This window comes from Myotis yumanensis, unplaced genomic scaffold (genome assembly GCF_028538775.1).
Source record: "Myotis yumanensis isolate MYYU_CA2020_CCGP unplaced genomic scaffold, mMyoYum1.0.hap1 SCAF_16, whole genome shotgun sequence".
Classification (NCBI taxonomy): Eukaryota; Metazoa; Chordata; class Mammalia; order Chiroptera; family Vespertilionidae; genus Myotis; species Myotis yumanensis.
Genome location: NW_027223767.1, coordinates 18,472,502 through 18,498,578, shown reverse-complemented (window position 1 = coordinate 18,498,578; position 26,077 = coordinate 18,472,502). Strand labels below are relative to the sequence as shown.

At 42.5% G+C, this 26,077-nt stretch overlaps 2 protein-coding genes across 6 annotated transcripts in view; one reads left to right on the top strand and one right to left on the bottom strand.

Annotated features, from left to right (window-relative positions):
• Positions 1-3,928, bottom strand: part of SMYD4 (SET and MYND domain containing 4) — a 28,371-nt gene extending 24,443 nt beyond the window's left edge. For 2 of the 4 annotated variants that reach the window (XM_070394219.1, XM_070394218.1), the window contains exons 1-2: positions 3,637-3,928; positions 881-1,026 (exon numbers count right to left, since the gene is read on the bottom strand). In XM_070394219.1, the coding sequence (XP_070250320.1) occupies positions 881-1,014 (134 nt within the window). In that variant the 5' untranslated portion in view covers positions 1,015-1,026; positions 3,637-3,928. The remainder of the gene's footprint in view (positions 1-880; positions 1,027-3,636) is intronic. The other 2 variants (XM_070394220.1, XM_070394221.1) reach the window with 1 other exon arrangement.
• A 170-nt stretch (positions 3,929-4,098) lies between these two features.
• The window catches only part of RPA1 (replication protein A1), a 53,593-nt gene continuing 31,614 nt past the window's right edge, over positions 4,099-26,077 (top strand). The window contains exons 1-4 of one of the 2 annotated variants that reach the window (XM_070394066.1): positions 4,099-4,207; positions 8,562-8,612; positions 9,896-9,974; positions 10,641-10,749. In XM_070394066.1, coding sequence (XP_070250167.1) covers positions 4,175-4,207; positions 8,562-8,612; positions 9,896-9,974; positions 10,641-10,749 — 272 coding nt within the window. In that variant the 5' untranslated portion in view covers positions 4,099-4,174. Of the gene's footprint in view, positions 4,208-7,091; positions 7,137-8,561; positions 8,613-9,895; positions 9,975-10,640; positions 10,750-26,077 lie in introns of those variants that run through there. The other variant, XM_070394067.1, reaches the window with a different exon arrangement.

Sequence of the window (26,077 nt, the reverse complement as noted above, 5' to 3'; positions counted from 1 at the left end):
ACTGGGCAGCATGTGCTTTGTTTTCTTGTTGCTCCCATAACCAAGGCTGGGCATCAAGATCTGGCCCTTGACCTTCTGCACATCCTATTGTCAATGCCTCTAGGCTTTCACCAGTTCCGCTTAATTCTGACATATTGGTTTGACTGCAGATGAACTTCTTGGTCCTCTTTTTGATAATCTTGGTTTCACAAGGGTCTGAGGGCAGCCATGGTGCCAACCAGGAGATGGCTGCCACCTAAGATTTCTTCTTTTTTCTTTAGTTTTTGGCAGTTTGAGTCTGCTGTCCCTCGTGCGAAATTATTTATGTTTACACTGTTTGGGATTTGCTAAGCTTGTGGAATCTGCGGGTTGACGTCTTTTACCAGGTTTAGAGAATATGTGGCGCAAAATAGGTGATCAATAAAAATTCACTGAACTTGTAGGAAACTCTTGTTTCAGTTTTTCTCTCTCTATATGTGTATGTGTACCACGTTGGGATGTAAAATATTTCTTACTGAAGAGAGTAGTCAAGAGAGTTTGAAAAATACTGGAGTTAATCCTCTAAGGTCCTTTCCGAATTTGAGCACTTAGCAATTTCTATGTACAGCTGGTAAATCTCCACTACAACCTCTGGGAAATGGCAATGTTCACAGCCTAGTGACGATATAGCAAGGCACTGATTATTGAAACATAACATTGATACCGAAAAAGCTAAATAGCATCCCTACCTTTCCTATAATAGTAGGTTAGGAAACACTGGAAATAGCAAGAACTGCTGAATGTCCCAAAATATAAAAATCTGAATTTAATCCTTCCATCAAAAAGATAACTTAAGAGCAAATGACAAACGGGAACATTTTCCAGATCAAAATTTCCCTGGTTAAAGCTTCCATTTACTTACTGAAGAAGCGAAGAGGAGTGAAGAAAGATATCGCTCAAAGTCTCTGCTGTACAAATTGTGACCTGAATGGATTTTGGGAGCAAAGACCACTTCTGAAGTACATATGATTTCCACTCATCCACAGGCAGATCCATGGTACTTTAGATCTACAAAATGAGTAAGAAAATAAGGAGCTCAGATTTCTACTGATGTGTAGTTCTAGCAAATCAAGATTTCATTCCAGCAAGCATGAAGCCACAAAATCAATTCTTGTGATCTTTTTCTTTTAGTCCTCACCTGAGGACATGCATTGAGAGAGGATGGGAGGGAAGGAGGGAGAAGGAGGGAGAGTGAGAGGAAGTAGAAAAAGGAGAGGGAGAGGGAGAGGGAGGGGAATGAGAGAAAGAGACATTGATGTAAGAGAGAAACATTGATGACAGCCTCAGTGCGCATACCCCTTAATGGGAATGGAGCTCCCAACCCAGGCACATTCCCTGACAGGGAATCACACCAGCAACCTTTCTGTGCACAGAACTATATTCAACCAACTAAGCCACTCCGGCCAGGCTATTCTTGTGAACTTTTTCAATAGTTATTTATATGCTGAAGAAGGATCTACATTCTCTCATACCAGTTCACTCAACTGTCCTTTCACTTAGAAATGTTTAGCCCTGGTCGGTGTGGCTCAGTGCATGGAAAGGCTGCTGGTTGGATTCTTGGTCGGTGCACGTGCCCAGGTTGCAGGCTCCATCCCATTAGGGGGCGCCTGTGGAAGGCAGCTAATGGCTATTTCCTTCTCATATCTATGTTTCTCTCTCTGTCTCTCTCCTTCCTCTTCCTCTAAAAAAATTCTTAAAAAAAAAAAAAAAAGAAATGTTTATGAAAAGTGTGGGGAGCCGCTATAGGGTTAAACCTCGGACTGACCTGGTGGCAAAGTCACAAACAAGTCCCAGCTTAGAGGGCATAGTCCTCTAAAGCATAATTAGGCTTGACCTTATGACGCTCCCTAGATCTTACCTGGGAAGCTAATGGGCTCAGGGAAGTGCAGCAAGAACAAGAACAAAAACAAATGAAACTCACGAGAACAGTGTAACTATGGAGACCACTACCTTGTTTACCTCTGACTATAAAATAAAGGCTCAGCTTGCCTCAGGATCTTTCTCTGTGGCCTCAGCCAGGCACAGGAAGATCCACGGGGACTAAAGAGAGCTAGAGAGTTCTGAACGGAGTCTCCGTGTAAGACATTCTTCGCCGACTCGGTCCACACCTTTGGGAACCCCTGGACCGCTGGGGCTGGACCTCGGCGGAAAAGCCTCCTCTGTTCCAGGAACTGTGCTACATGACTAGACAGCCACCGTCCCTGTCCCCTTAGACCAGCCGTTCTCAACCTGTGGGTCGCGATCCCTTTGGGGGTCAAACGACCCTTTCACAGGGGTCGCCTAAGACCATCGGAAAACACATATATAATTACATATTGTTTTTGTGATTAATCACTATGCTTTAATTATGTCCAATTTGTAACAATGAAATTGGGGTCACCACAATATGAGGAACTGTATTAAAGGGTCGTGGCATTAGGAAGGTTGAGAACCACTGCCTTAGACCTTCATCTATCCCAGTCGCTTAAGCCAGAAACCTGAGGGATATCTGAGATTTTTCTCTCTTTATTTTATTATTATTTTTTTAAATCTTCACCCGAGGATATTTTTCCCATTGATTTTTAGAGAGAATGGAAGCGAGAGGGAGAGATAGACAGAAACACTGATGTGAGAGACATCAATTGTTTGCCTCCCACATGCCCCCGACCAGGGCCAGGAGCCTGCAACAGAGGCCCGTGCCCTTGATCGGAATTGAACCTGGGACCCTTCAGTCCACAGGCTGATGCTCTATTCACTGAGCCTAACCGGCCAGGGCCCGAGATTTTTCTTTCTACTCTTCCCTGACAGTGAATCAAAACGGCACCATTTCTGTGCATAGGTTTGTTTATATGCTGTAGAAGGATCTATATTAAGTTAACAAATATTTCTATCTCTTACATAGTTCATTCCCCTCCGCCCCCCTCCTTCAATCGCCTTTAGTTCAAGCCTCACTCTCTTGTTTGGCATTCTTTCCAGAGTATCCTAACAAGTGTCCATGCCCTCCATCCTTCGCCCTGTCCCCCAATTCAATCCATCCTCCAAATTTATCAATTCTCCTAGAATTCAGGAAAGCCTGGTACAACCCTTTATTATTTTGTTTACTTTCTAAAGCTCAAGTATCACTTTTCCTCTGCAACCTACTATCCTGAGCTACTCAAAGCTATTCCCAGCTTGACAGACTATTCATCTGATAGTTTTTTTTTTTTTTTAAGAGGTGTCCTTTTTTTTTTTAAAATTATTATTATTTTTTTTTACAGAGAGGAAGAGAAAGGTATAGAAAGTTAGAAACATCGATCAGCCTCCTGCACACCTCCTACTGGGGATGTGCCCACAACCAAGGTACATGCCCTTGACTGGAATCGAACCTGGGACTCTTCAGTCCGCAGGCTGACGCTCTATCCACTGAGCCAAACAGGGTAGGGCCACCTTACTAGTTTTTGCACAGGTTACTCATTTTCCTGGGGGCATCCCTACTCTCACTTTAAGTGCACAAGGCAAATGTCCACACATCATTCAAGATTCAGTTCAAGTGGCACCTCCTCCGGGAAGCCTTCCCTGATTTCCCATCTGTGTGATTCCGGCACACTTGTCTCTTTCCGGGGGCCGATACCATGTGTACCTGGAGTTAGGGCTACTCACAGTGGAAGCTCCCTCGACAGACGGCTCGCCTCTGAGGTCAGGAACCGGGTCTAATTTACGCTCAGAAACTCCCACTGTGCTAAGCTCAGGATCCACACACAGCTTTTACTACATTTAGCAGCGGGGCATCAGCTCTAACTCTGCTCTGGGTTACCAGGCTGTCTGCCCGCTCCAGGCCGAGCCGGGCATGCTCCCGAGAGCCCGCCAGCAAAGCCCCCGGAACTGGTCCCCGGGGCCAGTAGCGGCGTTCGCGTCACCCTTGGCGCGCCCGGCAGTTCAGCTCCCCGCCTTGCGGGCCCAGTTTTCCCGGGAAGCGGCCCGGAACCTGGGCTCCGGAGGGTCACGTGGGCCTCCCGCCCTGCCTCGGCCAATGCGGTGGCTGCTCAGCTCCTAGGCCCGCCCCTGCGCCGTGCGCACGTCAGGAGGCGGAAGTGGCGTACGCGGCTCCTCGGGCCAATTGCTTTAGAGCGCGCCGGACCCGGGCCGTGAAGCCGGTGCATCCGAGGATCAGAAACGCGGGAGTTGGCGCGGCGGAGTCATGGGGGGACACCTGAGCGAAGGGGCCATTGCGGTGAGGAGACGCCTGCGAGCGGGGCTGGCGGGCCCGGGTGGCGTGGGTCTTGGGGCTGTGCGTAGTGGAGAAGGGGGAGAGGAGCTGGGGGCGATGGGGAGAGAACGCGGGAGGGGGAGATAGCGGGGACGGGGGAACCGTCGGGTCATTCCCTAGAGTCATCACCCTTTCTTGGGAGAATTTTTCCTATCTTTTAAACATGCTTACGTTTTCCTGCTTAAGAATACGAAACAAAATAAGCTGTGGATTCCACCCCCTCCCATCCACGGCCGCTCTCCGCCCCTTCATCCACAGCCAGACTTCTCCAGAGTTGTCTGTTTTCAGCTATTTCATTATCAGCCCTTTAACCCACTCTAATCAGTCACCCCTTGATCACTGTAGACATAACCGTGGCTGAAATTAACAGTGCCTCCAAGTCGCTAAATCCAACGGACACTTTTTAGTTTTCAGTTTAGTAGAGTTCTCCTGAGTGTTTGAGTCCCTGGAGTATTGCTTCCTAAGGGTGACACTCTTTCCTTTTGGCTCTTGTAGCTCCTTTGGCTGGTCTTTCCCCATCTTATTGGCATTCCCGCTTTGTAAATGTTTGTTGACACTAGGCTGGGCTCTAGGCCCTCTTTTCCCCCAATCTCTTGTTAATTGCTCACAGATTCCTTTGTCGGGAGGACCTTAACGATGAAAGACAACCTCTGTAATCTCCCTGCCCACCTGGTATCTTCATGGCATTTTAAATTCAGCACGTCCCAAAGCAGATCCATTATCTTCCCAAATCAGGGCCTCCTCCCGTTCTCTGTTTGGATGAATTGTACCCGTGCGTTCTCTATCTGGATGAATTGTACTGATGTCCTTTACATTATGCCAGCCAGAAACTGAGGAATCATGCTTCCTACATCACCCTGAATGTCCAGTCCATCACCAAGTCACATGCACTTTTCTTCCACATATATCTCTTACCTATATCTAGTTCTCTCCATCCACACTGGCACACTGGATCACTCAGTGATTGAGCGTCAACCTATGAAACAGGAGGTCATGGTTAGATTCACAGGGCACATGCTGGGGTTTCAGGCTCGATTTCCAGTAGGGGGGTGCAGGAGGCGTCTGATCAATGGTTCTCTCTCATCATTGATGTTTCTATCTCTCTTTCCCTCTCCCTTCCTCTCTGAAATCACTAAAAAATATATTTTAAAAAATGTGTATTCTGAAGCAACGGTCTGCTAGCAAGCCCCATGGCCTATGGCCCCGGCTTGAGCTGCCTGCCTTGGGTGTCCAGCCTACTAGCAGATAGGAAGGCCAGTTTTGGTGAGAAACTGTCTGCCAACAATGACTGGTTTCAGAGCTTCCAGGTCTCTAGCTTTGCTCAGATGCTGCAAAATAACTTGCCAGTTCAGCCATTAGCACATTCCTTGGAAAGTTGCAGCCTGTTGAATATGGCATCCAAGGTTATACAAGTGACTGATAATTTTCCAGAACCCTTGATTTCCAAAGGTCTTTCATCTATTTCAAATCCTGTTCGTCCTCCAAAACCAAAATACGTAGACATTTATAATGAATTACCAATGTGGAGAGATAAACATGTAAGTCTTGCACCAGTGTGCACAAATGCAGCAGGTTCAGCTTGACCTTAAAGCAACTGTAACAATATTTAATGTTATCGGACCACATTTAGCCTTTTGTGCTGTGGTGGATGGTATTCAATAAAAGAATGTCTAGTAATTTTTGACTAGATACTAGACATTATGACTATTACATTTAGTGTCAGGATTATGTATATTTCTTTAGATAAATATGGAGTTGTCTAGCAGGCTGTTAATTTACTTGCAGATCATCTCATCCTTTTGAGATGGAGTGGGTCTGGAGTAGATTTTACTCTGGACTGAGTTTAGTCTTATTTCTAAATCATGGCCTTTCTGAGGTGTCTGCTGAATGCACCATGTTCATTGAGTTCTTTCCACTCCGGCTGGTTGGAACACAAATGTATGATAGCCTTTGTAGGCTCCAGTAATTTTTCAGCATATAGCTCTCTGAATGCTTATTCTTTGCCTGGCCTTGCGGAGCCTCACTTTGTATATGCATAATTACAATTCAGCCGGGTAGGTTATTGAAGCTTCTCTGTGTACTAGTAGCTCCTCCCTCTGGTATTCCGCATCTACCAAGTCCAGCTAACTCACCTCCCTGAACTCTGATCTGTACTCAGTAGGACTTCCATGTTCTTCTCGGGTTCCCTTCCCTGCACGATGGTCCCCAAAGTACAGAAAGAAAGCCTGAGTGATCATAGGGCTCACCACATTTGTCTCCCCTTTTTCAAGCATCAGTTTTGCTTTCCCTGTTGTTGGCAATGAGAACAGTTTACATACTTTTGCCCAATGTTTTAGCTTATGTTTGAAGAGCTAATCTGGTATCATTTATTTCAGTATGGGCAGAAGCAGAGGTCAGAAAACCGATTGTTAGTTTTTCTTATGGTTATCTTTACGTGATGGCTTTTTAAAAACAAACTAAAACTTGCTTGATAGTTTTTTCTATAGAAATTATTATTATTTATGTTTAGAGAGAGAATAAGGGAGAGAGAGAGAGAAAGAGAAAGAAAGAGAAACAATGTGAAAGTGAAACATTGATTGGCTGCCTCCTGCATGCTCCCTGCTGGGGATGGAGCCTGCAACCCGGGAATGTTCCCTGAGAAGGAATCATACTGGCAACCTTTTGGTGTATACCTGGGTAACACCCAACCAACAGCCACACTGACCAGAGCTGTTGAAATAATTTTTATAATTGCTAATAGAGCCGTGAGATTTAAAATTCAAAAGGTATAAAGGAGGATTCAGTGCAGTCTGCCTCACAATGTCTCCCCACTCACCTAGTTCCTCTTACAGGAGGCACCCAACAAAATAGGAAGAGACTCATTCATCGAGAACAGACTGACAGCTGTCAGAGGGTAAGGGGTTTGTGGGGCTGAGTGAAAACGGTAAAGGAGCCCTAACCGGTTTGGCTCAGCCTGCGGACTGAAGGGTCCCAGGTTCAATTCCAGTCAAGGGCATGTACCCCGGTTGCGGGCACATCCCCAGTAGGGGGTGTGCAAGAGGCAGCTGAATCGATGTTTCTCTCTCATCGATATTTCTAACTCTCTCTCCCTCTCCCTCTCCCTTCCTCTCTGTAAAAAATCAATAAAATATATATTAAAAAAGAAAAAGAAAAAGGTAAAGGAATTAGACAAAAAACCAAACAAAACCCTCATAGACACAGACAACAGCATGGTGATTACCTGAGGGAAAAGGGGGTGGAGGGGAATAGAAGAAGGTAAAAAGGGGATAAATGGTGATGGAAGGAGACTTGACTTGTGGTGAACACACAATGCAATGTACAGATGGTGTGGTGTAGAGTTGTTCGTCTTAAACCTATATAATTTTGTTAACCAATGTCACCCCAATAAATTTAATTAAAAAAAAGAGGCAACCAGCCCTAGCCAGTTTAGCTCAGTGGATAGAGCATCAGCCTTCGGACTGAAAGGTCCCAGGTTTGATTCTGGTCAAGGGCACATGCCCAGGTTGTGGGCTCAATCCCCAGTGGGGGGCATGCAGGAAGCAGCCAATCAATGGTTCTCTCTCATCATTGATGTTTCTATCTCTCCCTCTCCCGTCCTCTCTGAAATCAATAAAAATAATATATTTTTTAAAAAGAGGCAGCCAGTATTATATAAGTAACTTCTCTTTAAGTGTTTATAATACTCTGTTTTAAGATTTTAGCATATTTACTTAATTCCCTAGTAATGGGCACTATAGAGAATTAATGTGTTGTTATGTGATGCCGGTATTTTAGATGTAGTGAGTGTATCCTTGTTGTTAAGCATGTATCTCACTTTTATAATTTTATAATTTGTCCAGAGTGATAAAACTTAACCTAGATTTTCAAATGATAAGCCCCCAAAAGGCTCTGTTATGTATAGTTTATTACACATGCTAAACTGTAAAAATATGTCCAGTTTTGTGTTTTTTAGGGTGTTCAGCAGCTTGAGTCTTTTTCTTTTTTTAAAAAAAATTTATTTATTTTTTCTTTATTGATTAAGGTATTACATATGTGTCCTTACCCCCGCATTGTCCCCCCACCCCCCACTCATGCCCTCACCCCCCTGGTGTCTGTGTCCATTGGTTAGGCTTATATGCAAGCATACAAGTCCTTTGGTTGATCTCTCCCCCTAACCCCCACCCTCCCCTACCTTCCCTCTGAGGTTTGACGGTCTGATAGATGTTTCTCTGTCTCTGGATCTGTTTTTGTTCATCAATTTATGTTGTTATTAAAATATGTCCAGTTTTAATCATGATTTGAGCTCGTATCTCACAAAAATCTGTTTTTACTCTTTTAGGCCATAATGCAACACGGAGAGACATCCATAAAACCCATCCTCCAAGTCATTGTAAGTAACTATATATATTTTATGTCAAGCAGTTTTTAAATTTACATGTAATCGTAAATTACATTCGATGAAGGACATAAAGATTTGTTCACTTTAGGAAATTCTCTCCATCACAAAAAATAGGCCAGTTGATGTTATAACCCTGAGAAAGGAACCAGGCTTTTAAAAATATACATGTTAGTTTAGCCAGAGGGAGACCTTTGGAGATTCAAATCTGAGATTTCGCCCCTCTGTTCTTTCCACAATTAATGGATGCTGTAGTGCTGCAATCATTATATCTGCCTCCTTATCTTTCTGCCCTTAGGTTTGTCTTGCTCAAATCTGCCTTACATATTGCCTCTCTGTAAAATGAACTTGTCTGCTTAAAATTCTTCATTAGCCCTGGCCGGTTTGGCTCAGTAGAAGGGCCGCACGTTCGATTCAGGTCAAGGGCACAATCTCAATTGAAGGCTGGATCCCCAGCCCGGGTCAGAGCACTTGCAGGAGGCAACCAGTCCATGTGTCTCTCTCACATCAATGTTTCTCTCTCTGTCTCTCCCTCTCCCTTCCACTCTCTCTGTAAAAATCAATGCAAATAATATCCTCAGGTGAGAATTAACAAAACAAAAAAACCCCCAACCAAACAAGAACATTCTTTGTTAACCCTGTCATTTAAGGGGTTCTCAAATTTTCGTGGGAATTTAGAAAATCAATAGAAGCAGAATCATGGATTATACCTGCAGGTTCTGTCTGTTAGCCAGTTGTCTCAAGGCTTATTTGATCGTAAGGCTCTGTTTACATATTTCACTTAAAGCTTCCTCTGATTTCCTTCCAGTTGGAATAAATGTCTCAGTTCTGCCCCATGTCATTATGTGCACACTTCTCTTATGTCTCTCGGCCTCCATCTCTACCCTCATTATAAGCCCCTTCAGGGTACGATTTTTTTTTTTTTCATTTTGTATTTTTAGTATGTTTCCTACACAGTACCTTGCATATATTAGGTACTTTGTTATATATTTTTTTTAGAGTTGGTTTTCAACAAATTGGAGTTAGGGAAGAGAACACAAGAGTATTGGCAACATTTTATTCTCATCTATGTTTGTTTCATAATATTAGTGGAAAGAGGTTGGTGGGACAATCATCAAAACTGATTTTCTTTTACTTGGATTTAAATGTTGAGAGAATGAGCAAGCAGTTCAGTTTGTGTTGATCTAATGGCAAGCCTACTCTCCTGCCACTTAGGGTTACTTATCCCTGGGGACTGGGCAGACAAGCTGGCTAATGAACGGAGTTTTCTCTTCTAGAACATCCGTCCCATCACTACAGGGAACAGTCCGCCCCGTTATCGACTGCTTATGAGTGATGGGGTGAACACTCTATCCTGTAAGTATGATGTATAAATCTCAGAATTTGTATTTAAGTAATGAAAGCATACCCAACATTACGATTGCAGTAATTTGGGGCATTCTAGAAGTCTGCATTTGCTTGGCTATGTAATTCATTCAGACAGAATTGCACCTGGCAGAGAGCGTTCTAACAATAGACTGGATCTAGTGGAAAGCTGCCACTTGGCTTAATTAATTCTCTCTAACTGGTGCTCTATGCTTTCTTTGATTAATTTCCCTCAGGATGATATTGACATTTCGTGAATATGATGGGTTAGCTGTCCTATACTTGCCTTTATGGGTTTTTATTTCCGTGTTGGAAGCTTTACCTGGGAGAAAGGAGAGAATTTGCAGAATATATGCTTGCTATCTCTAGTCACAATGTGAAGGACCTAGAAAAGATTTTTTTAGTCTTTGTCATGAGACCTGAATGATGGAAAAAAATGACTTGGGTTGCTTTAAGAAATGCATACATTTCAGAGTAGCAGCAGTTGTTTAATGCACAGCAAATTATACTGTTTTTCACTATGCAGAGTCTGACTAGTTTTAATTTCAGGAACTAGTTTTAATTTAAGGCATGATTCTTTGCTAGTACAGGTGTGATCAGCTTTCAGATTGTCATGGCTAAAATGTTTTGGAGACTAAAGTAATCTCTGCTTTTCAGCTTTTATGTTGGCAACACAGTTGAACATTCTTGTTGAAGATGAACGATTGTCTAGCAACTGTATTTGCCAGATTAACCGATTTATTGTTAACACGCTGAAAGATGGCAGGTATGTGGTGTGTTTTTTCTCTTTTATTGTGTTATAGAATGGGGCTAATTTTTGAACAGTACATTGTATGCCAGAATTCAATTTGGAATCCAAAAGGCAATGATGAGCTTTCAGCTAAGAATGTACAGCTATTGATTTCTCTACTCAGGTGACTAAATCCTGGCACCAAAGGGAGAGAAATATGGAAACGTTGGGAATTCAGAGCAGGGGATTAAAGCAATCCAGCCAATATAGAGAATGTTGAGTAACTACAGATGCTACGTTCTAGAGACACAGTGATGAACAGAACTGTTATTCACTCATGAGTAACCATTGATAAAAAAAAGCATTTTTGTTGGGGAGTGGCTTTACATTTATTTTCTCAAGTTTTTAGTTTTTAATTACAAAACACAACCAGAACACACGAGGAACAAATATGGCAAGCATTCCCACCTTAATAAGGGTATGTTAATGTATGTTACATTATTAGCTGTCATTTCCAAATAACTTTTTTTACTTATATTTGTTTTATATATCTTTATTCTTTCAACCTTGATATTATTAGTTTGGGATGTCTTTACAGATAGCATATAGTGAGTTTATTTAATTAGTGAGTTTATTCTGCTTAATTTATTATTGATCTTTCCCCCTAAATTTTGTGTCTTTACTGTGTTTTTGCTTTACCGTTTTCTCTTGCTGCCTTGGATTGATTGATTTTTTTTTAATTCTCTTTTTTTCTTCTACTGGTTTTGAAGTTATACATTCTATTTGTGTTTTCTTTGTGGTTACTCCTACATTAAAAAAAAAATCCATATATCATGTAGTTGATCTTCACCCTGATAAAATTTTGTGTTCTTGTCATTATGTTTTGCAAAACAACTTTTGCAATATAACTAATCTATCTGTCTGTCTATCTATCTATCTATCTATCTGAGAGGCTAATATACAAAGTGTCCCCTTGGGAGTTTGACTGGGAGTTCGGTCGCTCACTATGACATGGGCTGACCACCAGGGGCGACATGGAACGAAGGAAGGCCCCAAGGCCCTGGCTAGCAGCTGGCAGTCAGAGAAGGAAGGCCCTGGCCAGCAGCCCGAAAGCCCTGATCAGCCCTGATCACCCCTGATCACTGGCCAGGCCTAGGGACCCTACCTGTGCACGAATTTTGTGCACCGGGCCTCTAGAGTGTGTGTGTGTGTGTGTGTGTGTATTACAAGACTCATATAAACATAAAGAAAAATAACTGTAATCCCATTGCCTAGAAATAACTATGATTAACATTTTGTTGTCTATTCTTCCAGTTTTTTTCTATGAATATAAATACTTACTGAATCTATATTTTCTTTTTAAAATACTTCATAACCACTATGGTTGTATAATACCCTTTTTTAACTTGATAGTGATCATTATTTTTACATGTCCCTAGGTATCCTCTATGTTATGTTACTTAGTATGCAACTGTATGGATTTACCATAACTAAACTTACATCTAAATTGTATATAGTATTTTACTATTGAAAAATGTTTACCAATGTTTCCTTAAATATATCTGAGACTCTATCTTTATATGTGTATTCAATTTTTTAAGAAAAATGTCTACTTTAATAAAAAATGACACAAAGTATAATCTAAGAAATACAGAAAAAGGTACAAAGAAGGAAGAAATTATCTAAAATTTGTACAGCCTAGAAATAAACATCATTTAGTGAGCATCATTCCAAATATCTCCCAGTACATATTTATCAATGATTGGTGGATAGGTAGAGATATATTTGAGATTAGAATGATAATACAAATACAGCCATGCACCGCATAACGTTTCAGTCAATAACGGATCACATATACAAGTGGTCCCATAAGATTACAATGGAGCTGAAAAATTTCTATCTCCTAGTGACATTGTAGCCATGGTAACATCATAGTGCAATACATTACTCACGTGTTTGTGGTGATGCTGGTGTAAATAAACCTGCTCAGCTGGTTGTATAAAAGCAAAGCACATACAATTATGTACAGTATATAATACTTGATTATAAATGACTGTTACTTGTTAATGTATTTATTATACTACCAGAGGCCCGGTGAACGAATTTGTGCACGGGTGGGGTCCTTAGGCCTGGCCAGTGATCAGGACCGATTGGGGCCTGCGGGCTTGGGGTAGGGACTGCGGGAGGTTGGCCGCCGGCCCCAAGGAGGGAGCCGGCCCTTGGCCCCCCGGGAAAGGATCCACATCTGCCGCCACCCACCCCCAGTTCCCTGTCCCAGCCCGGGGCCCAAAGGCCCCAGCGGGGTCAGGAGAGGGGGTGACAGTTGCTGGGCTGGGTGTGGAAGGAACGGACACTGCCGTCTGCACCCCACCACCGCGTGGCTCCTTGCCTCCCCCCTTCCTCCTTCCCTCGCCACCGCGCCACCACTGTGGTGGGTGGGCGGCCCCCGGGGAAGGGAGAGGATGGGAGCGAGACAAAACCCTTGTGTCAAGGGCTGACTTTCAATAGATTGCAGTGAGGGAGCTGCTCTGCTACATACGAAACCCCGACCCAAAAGCAGGTCGTCTATGAATGGTTTAGCACCAGGGGCTGATGTGGGCCGGCTGGCTGTGGGGAGGGACTGCGGGGTTGGCTGGCCGCGGGAGGTTGGCTGTGGGAGCTCACTGACCACCAGGGGGCAGCTCCTGTGTTGAGCGCCTGCCCCTGGTGGTCAGCGCTTGTCATAGCGACTGGTCATTCTGGTCATTTGGTCATAAAGGCCACTTAGGCTTTTATATATATATATAGATACTTTTTAATCATTTTGGAGTGTACTTATAAAAGAAGCTTGCTGTAAAACAAACTTCTCAGGATTGCTTTGGCTCTTGATTGCATTATTTTTTCCTGTGCTTGACTTGTGTTTTTTTTTTTTTTTTTCCAATTGCTTTTCAGTGAGTGGAAGAGGGAGAAACATCGATGTGAAAGAGACACATTGACTGGTTGCCTCCGAAATGAGCCCAATGGGGGTGGGGGTGTGAGCGAACCCATAACCTATAACCCTTGACTGGGAATCAAACCCAGGACCTTCTTGTGTGGGCTGACATTCTAACCACTGAGAAACACTGGCCAGGTCTACCTTGTGCTATTTTAATTTTGTACCCTAAACATAGAAAATCCATGCTAATGTTGTCAGCAGAGACCACATCGAGTGATTGACCTGGAAACAATTAAAATTCATTAAGGACTACGAAGGTGGAAAATCAGGATGGTTATTGCTCACCGGTTGGGCATGTGTCATTCCACCATAGCTATGATCTTGAAGAAGAATAAAGTGATGGAAGCTAAAGGATCTGCTTTGTTAAAGGCAACAGGATTAACAAAAATTAGAGAAGGGCCTATAACAGACATGGAGAAATTTCTAATGACTTAGATTGATGACCAGACACAGAAGTGTATTCCCATCAGCACCATGACAATCAGCTAAAGCAAAAAGTTTGTTTGCAATATTAAAGGACAAGATTAGGCCTAGAGAGCCAACATGGCAGCGTAAGTAAACTTGCTGCCTCTCACAACCACATCAAAATTACAACTAAAATTCAGAACAACCATCATCAGAACCACATGAAATTTGGCTGAATGGAAGTCCTACAACTAGAGAAGTAAAGAAAGTACATTGAGATTGGTAGGAGGGGTGGAGGCACAGAATAGGCTGGTCTGACACCCACTTATAGTGTTTTTTTGAGTGGGATATCTAGGCTGTGGAGCTCCCCCATGAGAAGCAAGGGGTCCCAGTCCCAGCCCCAGTCCCACACCCGACACCCAGCCCAGGATTCCAGAGCGAAGAGAAGTCCTGTAACTTCGGGCTGTGAAAACCAGCGGGGATTGTGGCTAAGTGACAGAGGCTACAGGAGACCCTTTAGGAGGACTTACTCAGGCTCGATCCTTCTGGCTCCAGTGCTGGGGTGGCAGCTTTGGGGAACCCAGAGAATATATGGGGAGGAACTGGATTGTCTGGCATTGGGGCAGGAACTCGGGGGCAGCTTCCTCCCAGATGGGGGTGTTCGCAGGGGTCATTGATACCTCCTTATTTTGGAAACAAATGCCTGGAAGTACTTTCATCCATAAGGAGGCCAAGTCAATAGCAGCTAGGTTTGAAATCTTTTAAGGACAGAATAATAGTTTTGCTTGTGAGCAGCATTGCAGGCCACACATTGAAACCCTTCGGGGCACAGTGAGAACCTCAGAGCCTCCAAGCATATCAGTAAGTGCACACTGCCGATAAGAAGCTGACTGGGGGCAGCTCCTGCGTTGAGCGTCTACCCCCTGGTAGTGAGTGCACGTCATAGTGACTGTTCGTTCTGCTGTTTGGTCGATTTGCATATTAGAATTTTATTATATAGGATGCTCCTGAATATCCTTTCATTGGTAGTCTTTTTTTTTTCCTTTAAGAGAACATTTATTGGATAAATTACAGATTTAGGAAAAGTAATTCCTGGAAGAAATGGACTTAGGAAATGAGTTAAGGAGGTAAAGGAAGGGCCCTTGGATCTTGGGAGCGAGGCAGCTAATGGTAAGGTGCCTGGGGCTGGAATGGGGAGGGAAAAGGGGAAGGGAAAGGCACGGGCATGCTCCCAGGAGAGAGAGCTTTATCGATACAACATCAAAGTGGTGTTGCTCCCTCCAAATTCCAACTCAGACCCAAGGAATGAGTCATAGCAGCTTTCAAGGCCTACTGCCTGAGGAGGACCTTTACAACTGAGGAAGACACTGCTGCAGTTTTGGAAGGAAGGATTGCAGCATCTTCTGACTGCATCAGGACCTTGCTTGGGCTTGAGGTGATGTCACCAAGCAGTGTATAAATGGCATCTGGAAGAAGACACTCAAGAGGTTCATTTATGACTTCAAAGAATTTGCCAAGGATGAGAAGGCTGCAAAAATCAACGATGCTGTGGTTGAGATGGCAAACAGCTTGAACCTGTGTGATGAGGATGAAGTGGAGGAGCTTCTAGAGATGGTTCCTGAGGAATTGACTAATGAGTTGTTAGAACAGAAATGCATAGCCGAAGAAGAGGCAAGGGAAAGGAAACTGCAGGAGAAAAAGAAGAACCCCCAAGAAAATGTAGTGAAGCCCTGGCTGCTGTGGCTCAGTTGGTTGGGCGTCGGTCGACCTGTGCACCATCCCATGCACCGTGAGGTTGTCAGTTCAATTACCGGTCAGGGCACATGCCCGGGTTGTGGGCTCCATTCCTGGTAGGAACATGCAGGAGGCAGCCAATCAATGATTCTCTTTCTTAAAATCAACAAACTATTCTTAACATAGAAAAAAACTTAGTGAAGGGTTTAGCAGAAGCTTTTGTAGATTTCAATAAGCTCCTTAAAAAATTTGAAAACATGGACTCAAACATCAAAAGGTTTTTGTTAATAGAGAGGAATGTTCATGGTGCATTATCTGCTTACAGCAATTCTGTGATGAAAAAAAACAAACCACATGGACATAGTCTGAAGAGTGACGCCTCTTCAAGAAGAGCCTCGGGCAGGTCCTTCAGGAGGGGTTCCAGAATAAGGCATTGTTCTCATGGGAGGTGACAGCTCCCCAGGTCATGGTCCCGGAAGACCTCCCAGTGGGACAAGATATGGAGGGGGAGACGGCGAGATTGATGATCCTGACCCTTTGTAGGCGTAGGCTAATGTGTGTGTTTGTGTCTGAATTTTTAACCAAAAGTTTAAAGTTAAAAACAAAATTTTAAAAATAGAAAATAGCTTATAGAGTAAGGCTTTAAAGAAAGAATATTGAGTGTGAGGAGGTAGAAGAGGTTATAGGGGGGATAAATGGCGGTAGAAGGAAACTTGACCTGGAGTGGTGAACACATAGTACAGCGTACAGATGATGTGTTAGAATTGTACACCTGAAACCTGTATACTTCTATTAACCAATGTCACCCCAATAAATTCAGTCAATAAATAAAAACAATACAGTAAGTACCATAAAATATACACATACTAGATTCAGAGAGAGTTTCAACTATTTTCCACATGCCTTCACTAATATATAAAGGGTAAGTGGAGACTGTAGCTGCCAGTGCTTAAAATTATAATGTGCCAACATGAAAACGCTCATTATAAGGTCCCAGTCTGCATATATCTGCCAAATTTGTTATTGATTGCATTTCTGTTCCCATGATGATGTCTCTTTAGCTCTCTTTATAAGTGAGGTGCTTGTTTAATTAAGGGATAATCATTTCCCGGTGTGAATTACTCACACATGATATAATTTTTATCAATCCATGATGTACCTCACCATATGCACAGGGACCAGAAGTGACTGTTGAGTCCTGAACCAGGGACCAAAGGTGACTGGGTTAAATGGAAACATTGACTTGATTAAATGATGGGATTATAGACTAATTTTGCCCTTGTTTCTTGCTAATTTTTTATAATAAAGTAAAATGAATATATTTTTAAAAAATTCCAAACCTGGAGAAATATTCATAATTTGATCATATTATATATTGTATTCTAAGAAACATTTTGCTGTGATGATGGTAAATAATAAATATTAAATAAAAGTTTTAAGTTTATGAAGTAAAAAGACAGGTGTGTAGTAAGCTGTACAATCTAGGTTTATGTAAGAGCATGCTATGATGTTGGCACAACACTAAAATGACTTATCAGTGCATTTCTCAACACATAGCCCTTGGATAAGCCACGCATGACTGTGTTGTTCTTGCTTTCTTTCTGAATAATTCTGTCCAAAAGCCATTAGGTGAGGCCAAGCAAGGTAGATGTGTACGGGGGAGGGGGTGGTGGTGGTGGCCTGGAACCAGGTGTCAGCACAGTGGGAGGAGGGGTCTTATGGGCTGGCACAGGATGTTGGAGCATGAGCAGGTAATAACACACATGGAGAGAGGGTGGCTGCAGCCCAGTATGGGTTGTCAGAGCCTGAGTAGGGTGAGGAAGAGTCTGAGTGGCCGTTGAGTCCTGAGCCAGTGAAGAGGGCATTTGAGGATGTGGGAGTGGAGGGACAGCAGCAGGTTATTGAGACTGAGTGGGGTGAGGAGGGAGTCCGAGCAGGATAAGGAAGGTGACTGCAGGGAGTGGTGACAGCCCAGCTTGAGATGATAGAATCCAACTGGGGAGAGGAGGGGGCTTGTTTTTAATTGGGCGGAGGTGGCCTAGAGCCACAGATGAGAACCCCGACATGGTGAGGAAGGTAGTGTCCGTGCGTGCAGTAGTGGGGGTGGTGGCAGGAGATTGGTTCTGTATGGGGGAAATTGATCTAATAAATAAATACATTATGGACAATGGAAGCCAGTCAAAGGAGAAAAAGCTGTGATGTTGGATTGAAATTGGAGGTATTGGTAAGCCCAAGGTTTTCATTACACTGTCAGACCTCTGTTCTCCCATCTCGAACAATTCTGACTCTGACCTTTATTTTTGGGGGATGTCTGTTTTAACTTAACCCTTTCATGCCGATACACTAGCATGACAAAAACCATCTCCAAGGCCACAAAGGAGAGAGTGGGCCAGTAAAGTCAGTTAACAGCTCTACCTTGCCTTCCTAACTTCTCAGTAAATTGTTCTATGAATATTTTTCTATGTTTGTTTTGAATTTTAAAACAAGGGCCATCGCCCTGGCTGGTTTGGCTCAGTGGATAGAGCATCAGCCTGTGGACTGAAAGGTCCCGGGTTCGATTCCAGTCAAGGGCACGTGCCTGGGTTGTGGCTCGATCCCCGGTTGGGGGCATGCAGGAGGCAGCCAATCAATGATTCTCTCTCACCATTGATGTTTCTGTCTCTCTCTCTTCTCTCCCTTCTTCTCTGAAATCAATAAATATATATTTTAAAAAAAAGGGGCTATCAAGAATGCTAATGTTGCTAAGGTGTGAAAGAAGCAATGATCACAGGCAGTGATCACAAGGTAGAAAACTTGTTGGATAAAGGAAAAGCAGTTAGCTGGTGACAGAAAAGTGAAAAAGCAAAGGTGCCGTGCTGACTCCCTGAGAGACCCCTGTAACCAGTGCTGAACGTGATTAGTTTAAGGCCAGTTGGGGAGGTTGGATAAATTTAAGAAAAGTGTTTGTTTATAGATGAAACAGTACATTACACATGTACAGCATATAAGAAAGGTTAAAATGGAATCATTTGGGGTCTGGAATGGATTAATTCAATTTATATGATTTCTAATGGGAAAAAATAATTCTGTTTTTGAACAAATTGTTTCTCAAACAGCCTTCTGGAACAAATTAAACTTGAGAACTGAGTTGAATCCTGAGGTTCCACTGTATATTGATAGATATAGAAAGTTACAAACGTTTAGTTTGCATGTGTGTATCATATATATGTGTATATATAGTGTGTGTGTATTCCTAGATCTCTCTATTGAGAGGTTTTGGAGCAGCAATACCCCCTTAGGTAAGAGCCCACTTAGCACTCAGTTCTTGGCTTCTGAATATCATTTTATACAAAAGGAATCAGGGTTTCTAGGAGGATGTTTTATTACAGGCTTGGAAATTACAAGATGAGCCTGAAATATTTTATTGTGCCAGAAAGTAAGATGGGGCCATCAAAAGGACAGAGAAACTAGCTGCAAGGGTCTTAGCACTTGCCAAATCTAGGACAATTTTTAAAAAATCAAAATAAGTATAGTAATAGATTACAACCTATTGAATCAAATAGGAAGGAATTTCTAAATCCATATTGGATAAATGAATATATGGCTGAAATAGAAAGCTTTTTCTTACAACAAGGCCATTTAACAAATGCAGAAGGGATAATGGAATTAGAGTATCGTAGTTTGGCAGCCATCATGGTAATAATTCAGGGAACAGCAATAGGTGCTGTATAAGCTTCCTGTGGCTGCTGTGGCAAATTACCACAAGGTTGGAGGTTTAAAACAACAGAAATTTATTCTTCCTGGAAGTCAGAAGTTGAATCCGTTTTACTGAGCTGAAATCACAGTGTCGGCAGGGCCACTCGCTCTCTGGAAGTCCTGTGGGAGAACCCATTCTTCGCCCCTTCCACTCCTGGTGGTTGCTAGCATTGGCTTAGGGCTGCATCACTGCATTCTCAGCTTCCCAGGTTACATGGCCTTCTCTTCTGTCTGTGTTACATATGCTTCTGCCTCTCTCTTACAAGGATACATGTGATCGCTTTAGGGTTCATCGATGATCCAGGATAATCTCACCAGGTCAGTCCTTAACTTAATCACACCTGCAAGGTCTTTTCTTTGCCATGTAAGTTGACAGTCACAAGTTCCAGGGATCAGGAGATGGCTGGCTGTCTTTTGGGTGGTGCATCGTTCAGCTTACCACAGGTGCTGAACAGCTCTACCTTGCCTTCCTAACTTCTCAGTAAATTGTTCTATGAATATTTTTCTATGTTTGTTTTGAATTTTAAAACAAGGGCCATCGCCCTGGCTGGTTTGGCTCAGTGGATAGAGCATCAGCCTGTGGACTGAAAGGTCCCGGGTTCGATTCCAATGAGTGAAAGTGTGCTTTGTTTTGTTTTGTTTTTTATTAATTTTGGAGAGGAAGGGAGAAGGATAGATGGAAACATCAGTGATGAGAGAGAATCATTGGTTGGCTGACTCCTGCATGCTCCACACTGGGGATCGAGCCCACAACCTGGGCATGTGACCTCCTGGTTCGTAGGTCCACACTAACCACTGAGCCACTCTCGGCCAGGCAAAAGTGTATTTCTTTTAATTGATTTTACAGAGACAAAAACATTGATTTGCTGTCCACTTAACATTCATTGGTTGATTCTTATATGTGCCTTGACTGGGGATCAAACTCAAAACCTTTGGGTATTGGGACGATGCTCTAATCAAGTGAACTACCCGGTCAGGGCTGAAACAATGGGTGAGAATTTGAGGAGGAACAAGTTATATAGGGTTAAAGCACCTCCCCACACATAATTATGAATTGTAAAAGGAAAAGTCGCACCTTTACAGTGGGGAAACCTGGCAAGACAGCATCTTATTCCAACGATTAATGTTAACATTACCAGTAACAGGACAATCATGTAGGAATCGTGTATTACCTGATAGGATGCAATGAGAAAGACACAGCTTCACTGCTATCATATTCTTGCCAAGGATGCATAATCTGTAGCTAATCCTGAAGAAGCCTTAGGTACATTGAGGGACATTCTGCAGAAATAACTGGCCTCTCATCTTCACAATCTTAAGCATGAAAACAAAAGAAAGCCTGAGAAACTGTTCCAGGTTGAAGGAGTCTAAAGAGAGATGGATATGAAATATAACAAGTGATCCCAGACTGGATCCTTTTGCTTTTAAGGATATCATTGAGACCATCGATGAAACCTGAATGGGTTCTGTATTCAGTGTTAACTGAAAGAATTCTTTATGTTTCCAGTTCAATAAATTAACAATCTGTCTCTCAGTGTCAATTGTTCTTATTTTTTCCCCTTTCAGTCTGCAGATTCATTTCTTTTTGATGAAATTTTTCTGTGTGTTATCCCTTAATTTTTATTTCACTTGAGTTCCAGTTTTTATTTATGTTGTAGATAACTTTGTCTTTTTTTTTTTCTGCTGCCTGCATTCGATAACCTCAAGATTTTCCAACATATTAGTAGTTCAGTTTTTAGCTTTCTTCTGTTCCTTGTTTATAATTTAAATATTATATATAGAATTGCATTACTTTTGTTCTTAGTTTTTTTCCTTAGCTTTTCAAGCTCTACCTTTTTTTCTGAATCTTTTATTTCATCTCATCTTTTGACTTATTATATTGACTTTTTAGTCTTTATTTTGCAAACCACTCTTGAGAAGTCTTTATTTTGCAAACCACTTCACTTTCTTGGCCTATGTTCTAGACTGGATTCTTTAATTGTCTCTGCTTCCTCTGCTCCTTTAATTTTTATACATTGTGGTGTGTTGCATTGTTGCAATGTCATTTCTTTTTATCTTGTTTATGCTTAATACGGACAGGTCTGTCCAGACTTCATGTTTTCTCTGACTTGTCTAGGTTAGGCATAGCTCCTTGCCAACCTTCCCACTTGGGACCTCTTATCTTCCACTCCAGGCTACTTTTGAGTGCTTGAGTCTGCTTTCTATCCACTTCTCTGTCCTCTAGGTTGTAGGAGAGGAGGGAGAGCTTTGCTGGGGTTGAGTACAAAAACTCAGGCTTCATTCTCTCCAGTCAGGGATGGAATTCCATTCCCATGGGCTTTGCCTTATTCCACCCGCCTCAGCATGGTGGCATGCCTCGTGTTTTCTCCTGCCTGTGCGGGAGCCTGTACACGTACATCGTGGTTTATTTACTCCTTACCTTTTTGATGGTCATTCAGGTTTATTCCAGGCAGAGCTTTAACAATCATCCTTGTCTATTACATGCTCATGCTATTATTTCTGAGTAGATTATACTGGGAATTAGTATTGTGGGGCCAAAGAACATCTGTTGTAGAGAGTACACCAATTAACATACTCATAACGTGTACGAGTTTCTATTTCTGAATAGGCAACTCCATAGATACAAAAGTTAGATTAGTGGTACCCAAGGGTGGGAGATGGAGCCACAGGATTCTTTTGGTGGTGAAGTTAGGTACTGTTGATGCTTGTACAACTCTGACTATACTAAAAATCATTGAATTATACTTTTAAAAGGTGAATTTTATGGTATATCTTTATTTTATTTTTAAAATGTTTTTGTTGGTTTCAGAGAGAAGGGAGAGGGAGTGAGAGATAGAAACATCAATGATGAGAGAGAATCATTGATCGGCTGCCTCCTGTATGCGCCCTGCAACCCAGGCATGTGCCCTTGATCAGAATCGAAGTTGGGACCCTTCAGTCCACAGGCTAACACTCTATCCACTGAGCCAAACCGGCTAGGACTGGTATGATATCTTTATTTTTTATTTTTTTAAATACATATTTTATTGATTTTTTACAGAGAGGAAGGGAGAGAGATAGAGAGTCAGAAACATCGATGAGAGAGAAACATCGATCAGCTGCCTCCTGCACATCTCCTACTGGGGATGTGCCCGCAACCCAGGTACATGCCCTTGACTGGAATCGAACCTGGGACCCTTCAGTCTGCAGGCCGACGCTCTATCCACTGAGCCAAACCGGTTTCGGCTGGTATGATATCTTTAAAACTTTTATTTAAAAAATGAATACCGGTCTCCCTTTAACCCTGTCAATATATTAGGTATTTCTAATTTTTAAAAAATATTGCTAATCATTTTTAAAATTTAAATTTTTATTAATGAGATCAAGCATCTTTTCATGTATTTATTGACTATTTGTAGTTCTTCTCTGAATAGCATTTTATTATGTACTTTGTTCATGTTTTTTGTGGCAGGGGGGAGGAACTCTTTTTAAACCTGTGATTCTGATTAATTTTTTGTTAACAGTTTCAAATATTTTATCCCTGCTTTATTATAGTTTGTTTATGGTATCTTGTGACATGGAATTAAATACTTCACCTGTGACTTATTTTTCTCTTGGATATGAAGGAGGAATTAGCTTAATTTTTTTCTAAATGGCTAGCCCATATCATGAAGGGCCTGTAGACCCTACTAAAGAGTTTAGGTTTTATTCTAAGTGTGATGGGAAGCCGTGGGGTGTTGAGAAGGGTAGCAGTGCTATGGTCAGATTTAAGTTTTAAAAAATTTCCAAAAGGTTATTCTGATAGCTCTGTAGAGGATTGATGCTTGGTGGAAGAAGTAGATACAGAGAGACTGGTATTTCATTTATTTAATTTATTCTGAGTTTGCCATCTTTTCCATTGATCTGTTTGTCGATTCAGTGTCAGTGCCATGGAGGTTATACGTCCTTTTTATCCTCTTTTTTTGGTAACAGGTGTGGTGAGAATGTGGGTGTCTGCCAAGCTTGCTCTCACTCCCCCTGCTACCCTCCCCCGGGATGCCAGGGCTTGTCGGGCGCCTGTGAGGAGCCTGCCCTGCACCCGCGAGCCTCTTATGGGGGAGCCCTGGCCACAGCTACCAGGACCGCAGGGGCTGGACCCGCAGGGGCCAGTCGGGCTTCCCGTGGGTTCGCGCAGGAGTGGGTCTGCAAGGCCGGCTGGGAGAGAGTGCACTGCCCGCCCGGCTTCCGTGTAGCGCAGTTGGGCCACCCAGAGGCTCACACTGCACCCTGGCCCACAGTATCCGGCAGTGCTCACTGCATCTCCACCTGGGGACTTGGGCTCCGTGACTCAGTCGGAGAGGGCTGCGCGGGGGCCCAGGTGCTGCCCAGGGCCCAGAGGTCAGCTGGGACCTGCCCTTCACACCAGATGCTCGCTCTTCTATTGCCGGCCAGGCCTAGGGACTGCACCCGTGCACGAATTTCATGCACCGGGCCTCTAGTGTAATATAGGAAGCCCTGGCCAGTGTGGCTTAGTTTATTGAGTGTAGTCCTGTGCACCGAGAGGTCACCAGTTCGATTCCTGGTTGGGGCACATGCCTAGGTTTTGGGCTTGATCCTGGGTAGGGGACGTGCAGGAGGCAGCCTAAGATGTTTCTCTCTCTCTCCCCCTCTTCCTTCCTCTCTTTAAAATTAATAAAAACATATTTAATAAAAGAAATGTAGTATATGAATACCCATATGTTCCATCATACAGCTTCAAATTATACCACCTGATAGTCAATCTAATTTTGTCTTGTCCCTTCCACGTTTATTCTCCTCTATAATTTTGAAACAAATCTCACATATATTATTTCATCCATAAATACCTTAGCATATATCTCTGAAAGACAGGAACCCTTTTTTGTTGCTATTGTTAATCCTCACCTAAGGATATTTTTTCCATTGCTTTTTAGAGAGAGCGGAAGGGATCGGGGAGAAAGAGAGAGAAACAACTATTCATGTCTGTGTTTGTATAAATAATTTATCTGAATCAGGATCCAAAGTAAAGTTCACACTACAGTAGGACGCTAGCTCTTTTAAGTCTCTGAATCTGTAGGTTCCTCCTCCATAAATTCCCCCCCCCCTTACTGTTTTAGTTGTTGAAGAAACCAGGCAATTCATTCTTTTTGTTTGTTTGTTTTATTTTTGTTAATCCTCACCGGAGGATATTTTTCCCTTTGTTTTTTTGTTTTTGTTTTATTTTTAAGAGGGTGGAAGGGAAAGAGTGAGGCGGGGGTGGGTGGGGGGAGAAACATCAATGTGATGGAGACATATCGATGGTTGCCTCCTGCATGTGCCCCTACTGGGATGGAACCTCCAACCTAGGTATGTGCCCTTGCCTGGAAATCGAACCCACAACCCTTCTTTGTGCAGACCGACGCCCCCACCACTGAGTCACACCTGCCAGGGCAATATAATTCGGTATTTATCCTCATGCAGTTTCTCACTGTCTGGATGTTGCTGGTTACATCCCTATAAAGTCGTAATGTGTTCTTATCTGTGTTTTCTGTACATTTGGATTGGTGTGTGCTTGTGATATGCTGCTGGATTCATCTTGCTAACATTTTATTTAGGTTGTATATATTATAAAACACGTTTCGGGGTTTTTTTTAGTATGTTTTCTCTAAGGTTTTAGTATTAGGGTAATGCTAAGTGATTGATAAACCTCCCTTTTTCTTTCTTCTTTTAGGAACTAATTTGTATAATTTTGGAGGGGAATATCCACCACTAAATATCTATCTGATCATTTTTATAGAGAATCTGTATCTGATTTTCAGGAATAGATAGTTTCAAACTTACTTTATTGAAATAATATAACCTTGATATGAAAACCTGATATAAACTTGATATGAAAACCTGATAAAAAGTAGCACAAACTGACCATTCGTATGTAAAAATTCAAAATAATGGCCATCAGATGCAACATGAAGTTGAGTTTATAACTCCTTAAATATTGCTTCAACCCATCCACCTTTTAAAAGTTTTTATCAGTATTGCCACTACCATCAATTCTTTTCTGTTGGTCTCTCTGCCTCCACTTGTGTTTCCCTAAAATTCCTTTTTCATGTTGTGTTTTCTTTAAAATACCGACATGATCATGATGTTCTTACAAGTTTGTATTGAGCAACAACTGTGGGCCAGTTGTGCATTAAGCACAAGAGGATACCTGCCCTCATCGAAAGTATAGTCTAGTAGGAGAAATAGATGATCAAATCATGAATATGCAATTATATATATAGGGGTGGGCAAAAGTAGATTTACAGTTGTGAATGCAAAACAGTTTATTCTTGTATCATTAATTATTGTATTTTCCATATGAACAACTGTAAACCTACTTTTGCCCACCCCCGCATGCATGAATAAATAAATAATGAACATATATACTATCCTATATAATAAAAGCATAATATGCAAATTGACTGAATGGCGGAATGACCGGTTGGCCCAGCAAGCAGGCGGCACCAGGCCAGCCAAGGTGCTTGCCAGCGGGCAGAGGGAGGGGACAGTGATGCGGGGGCA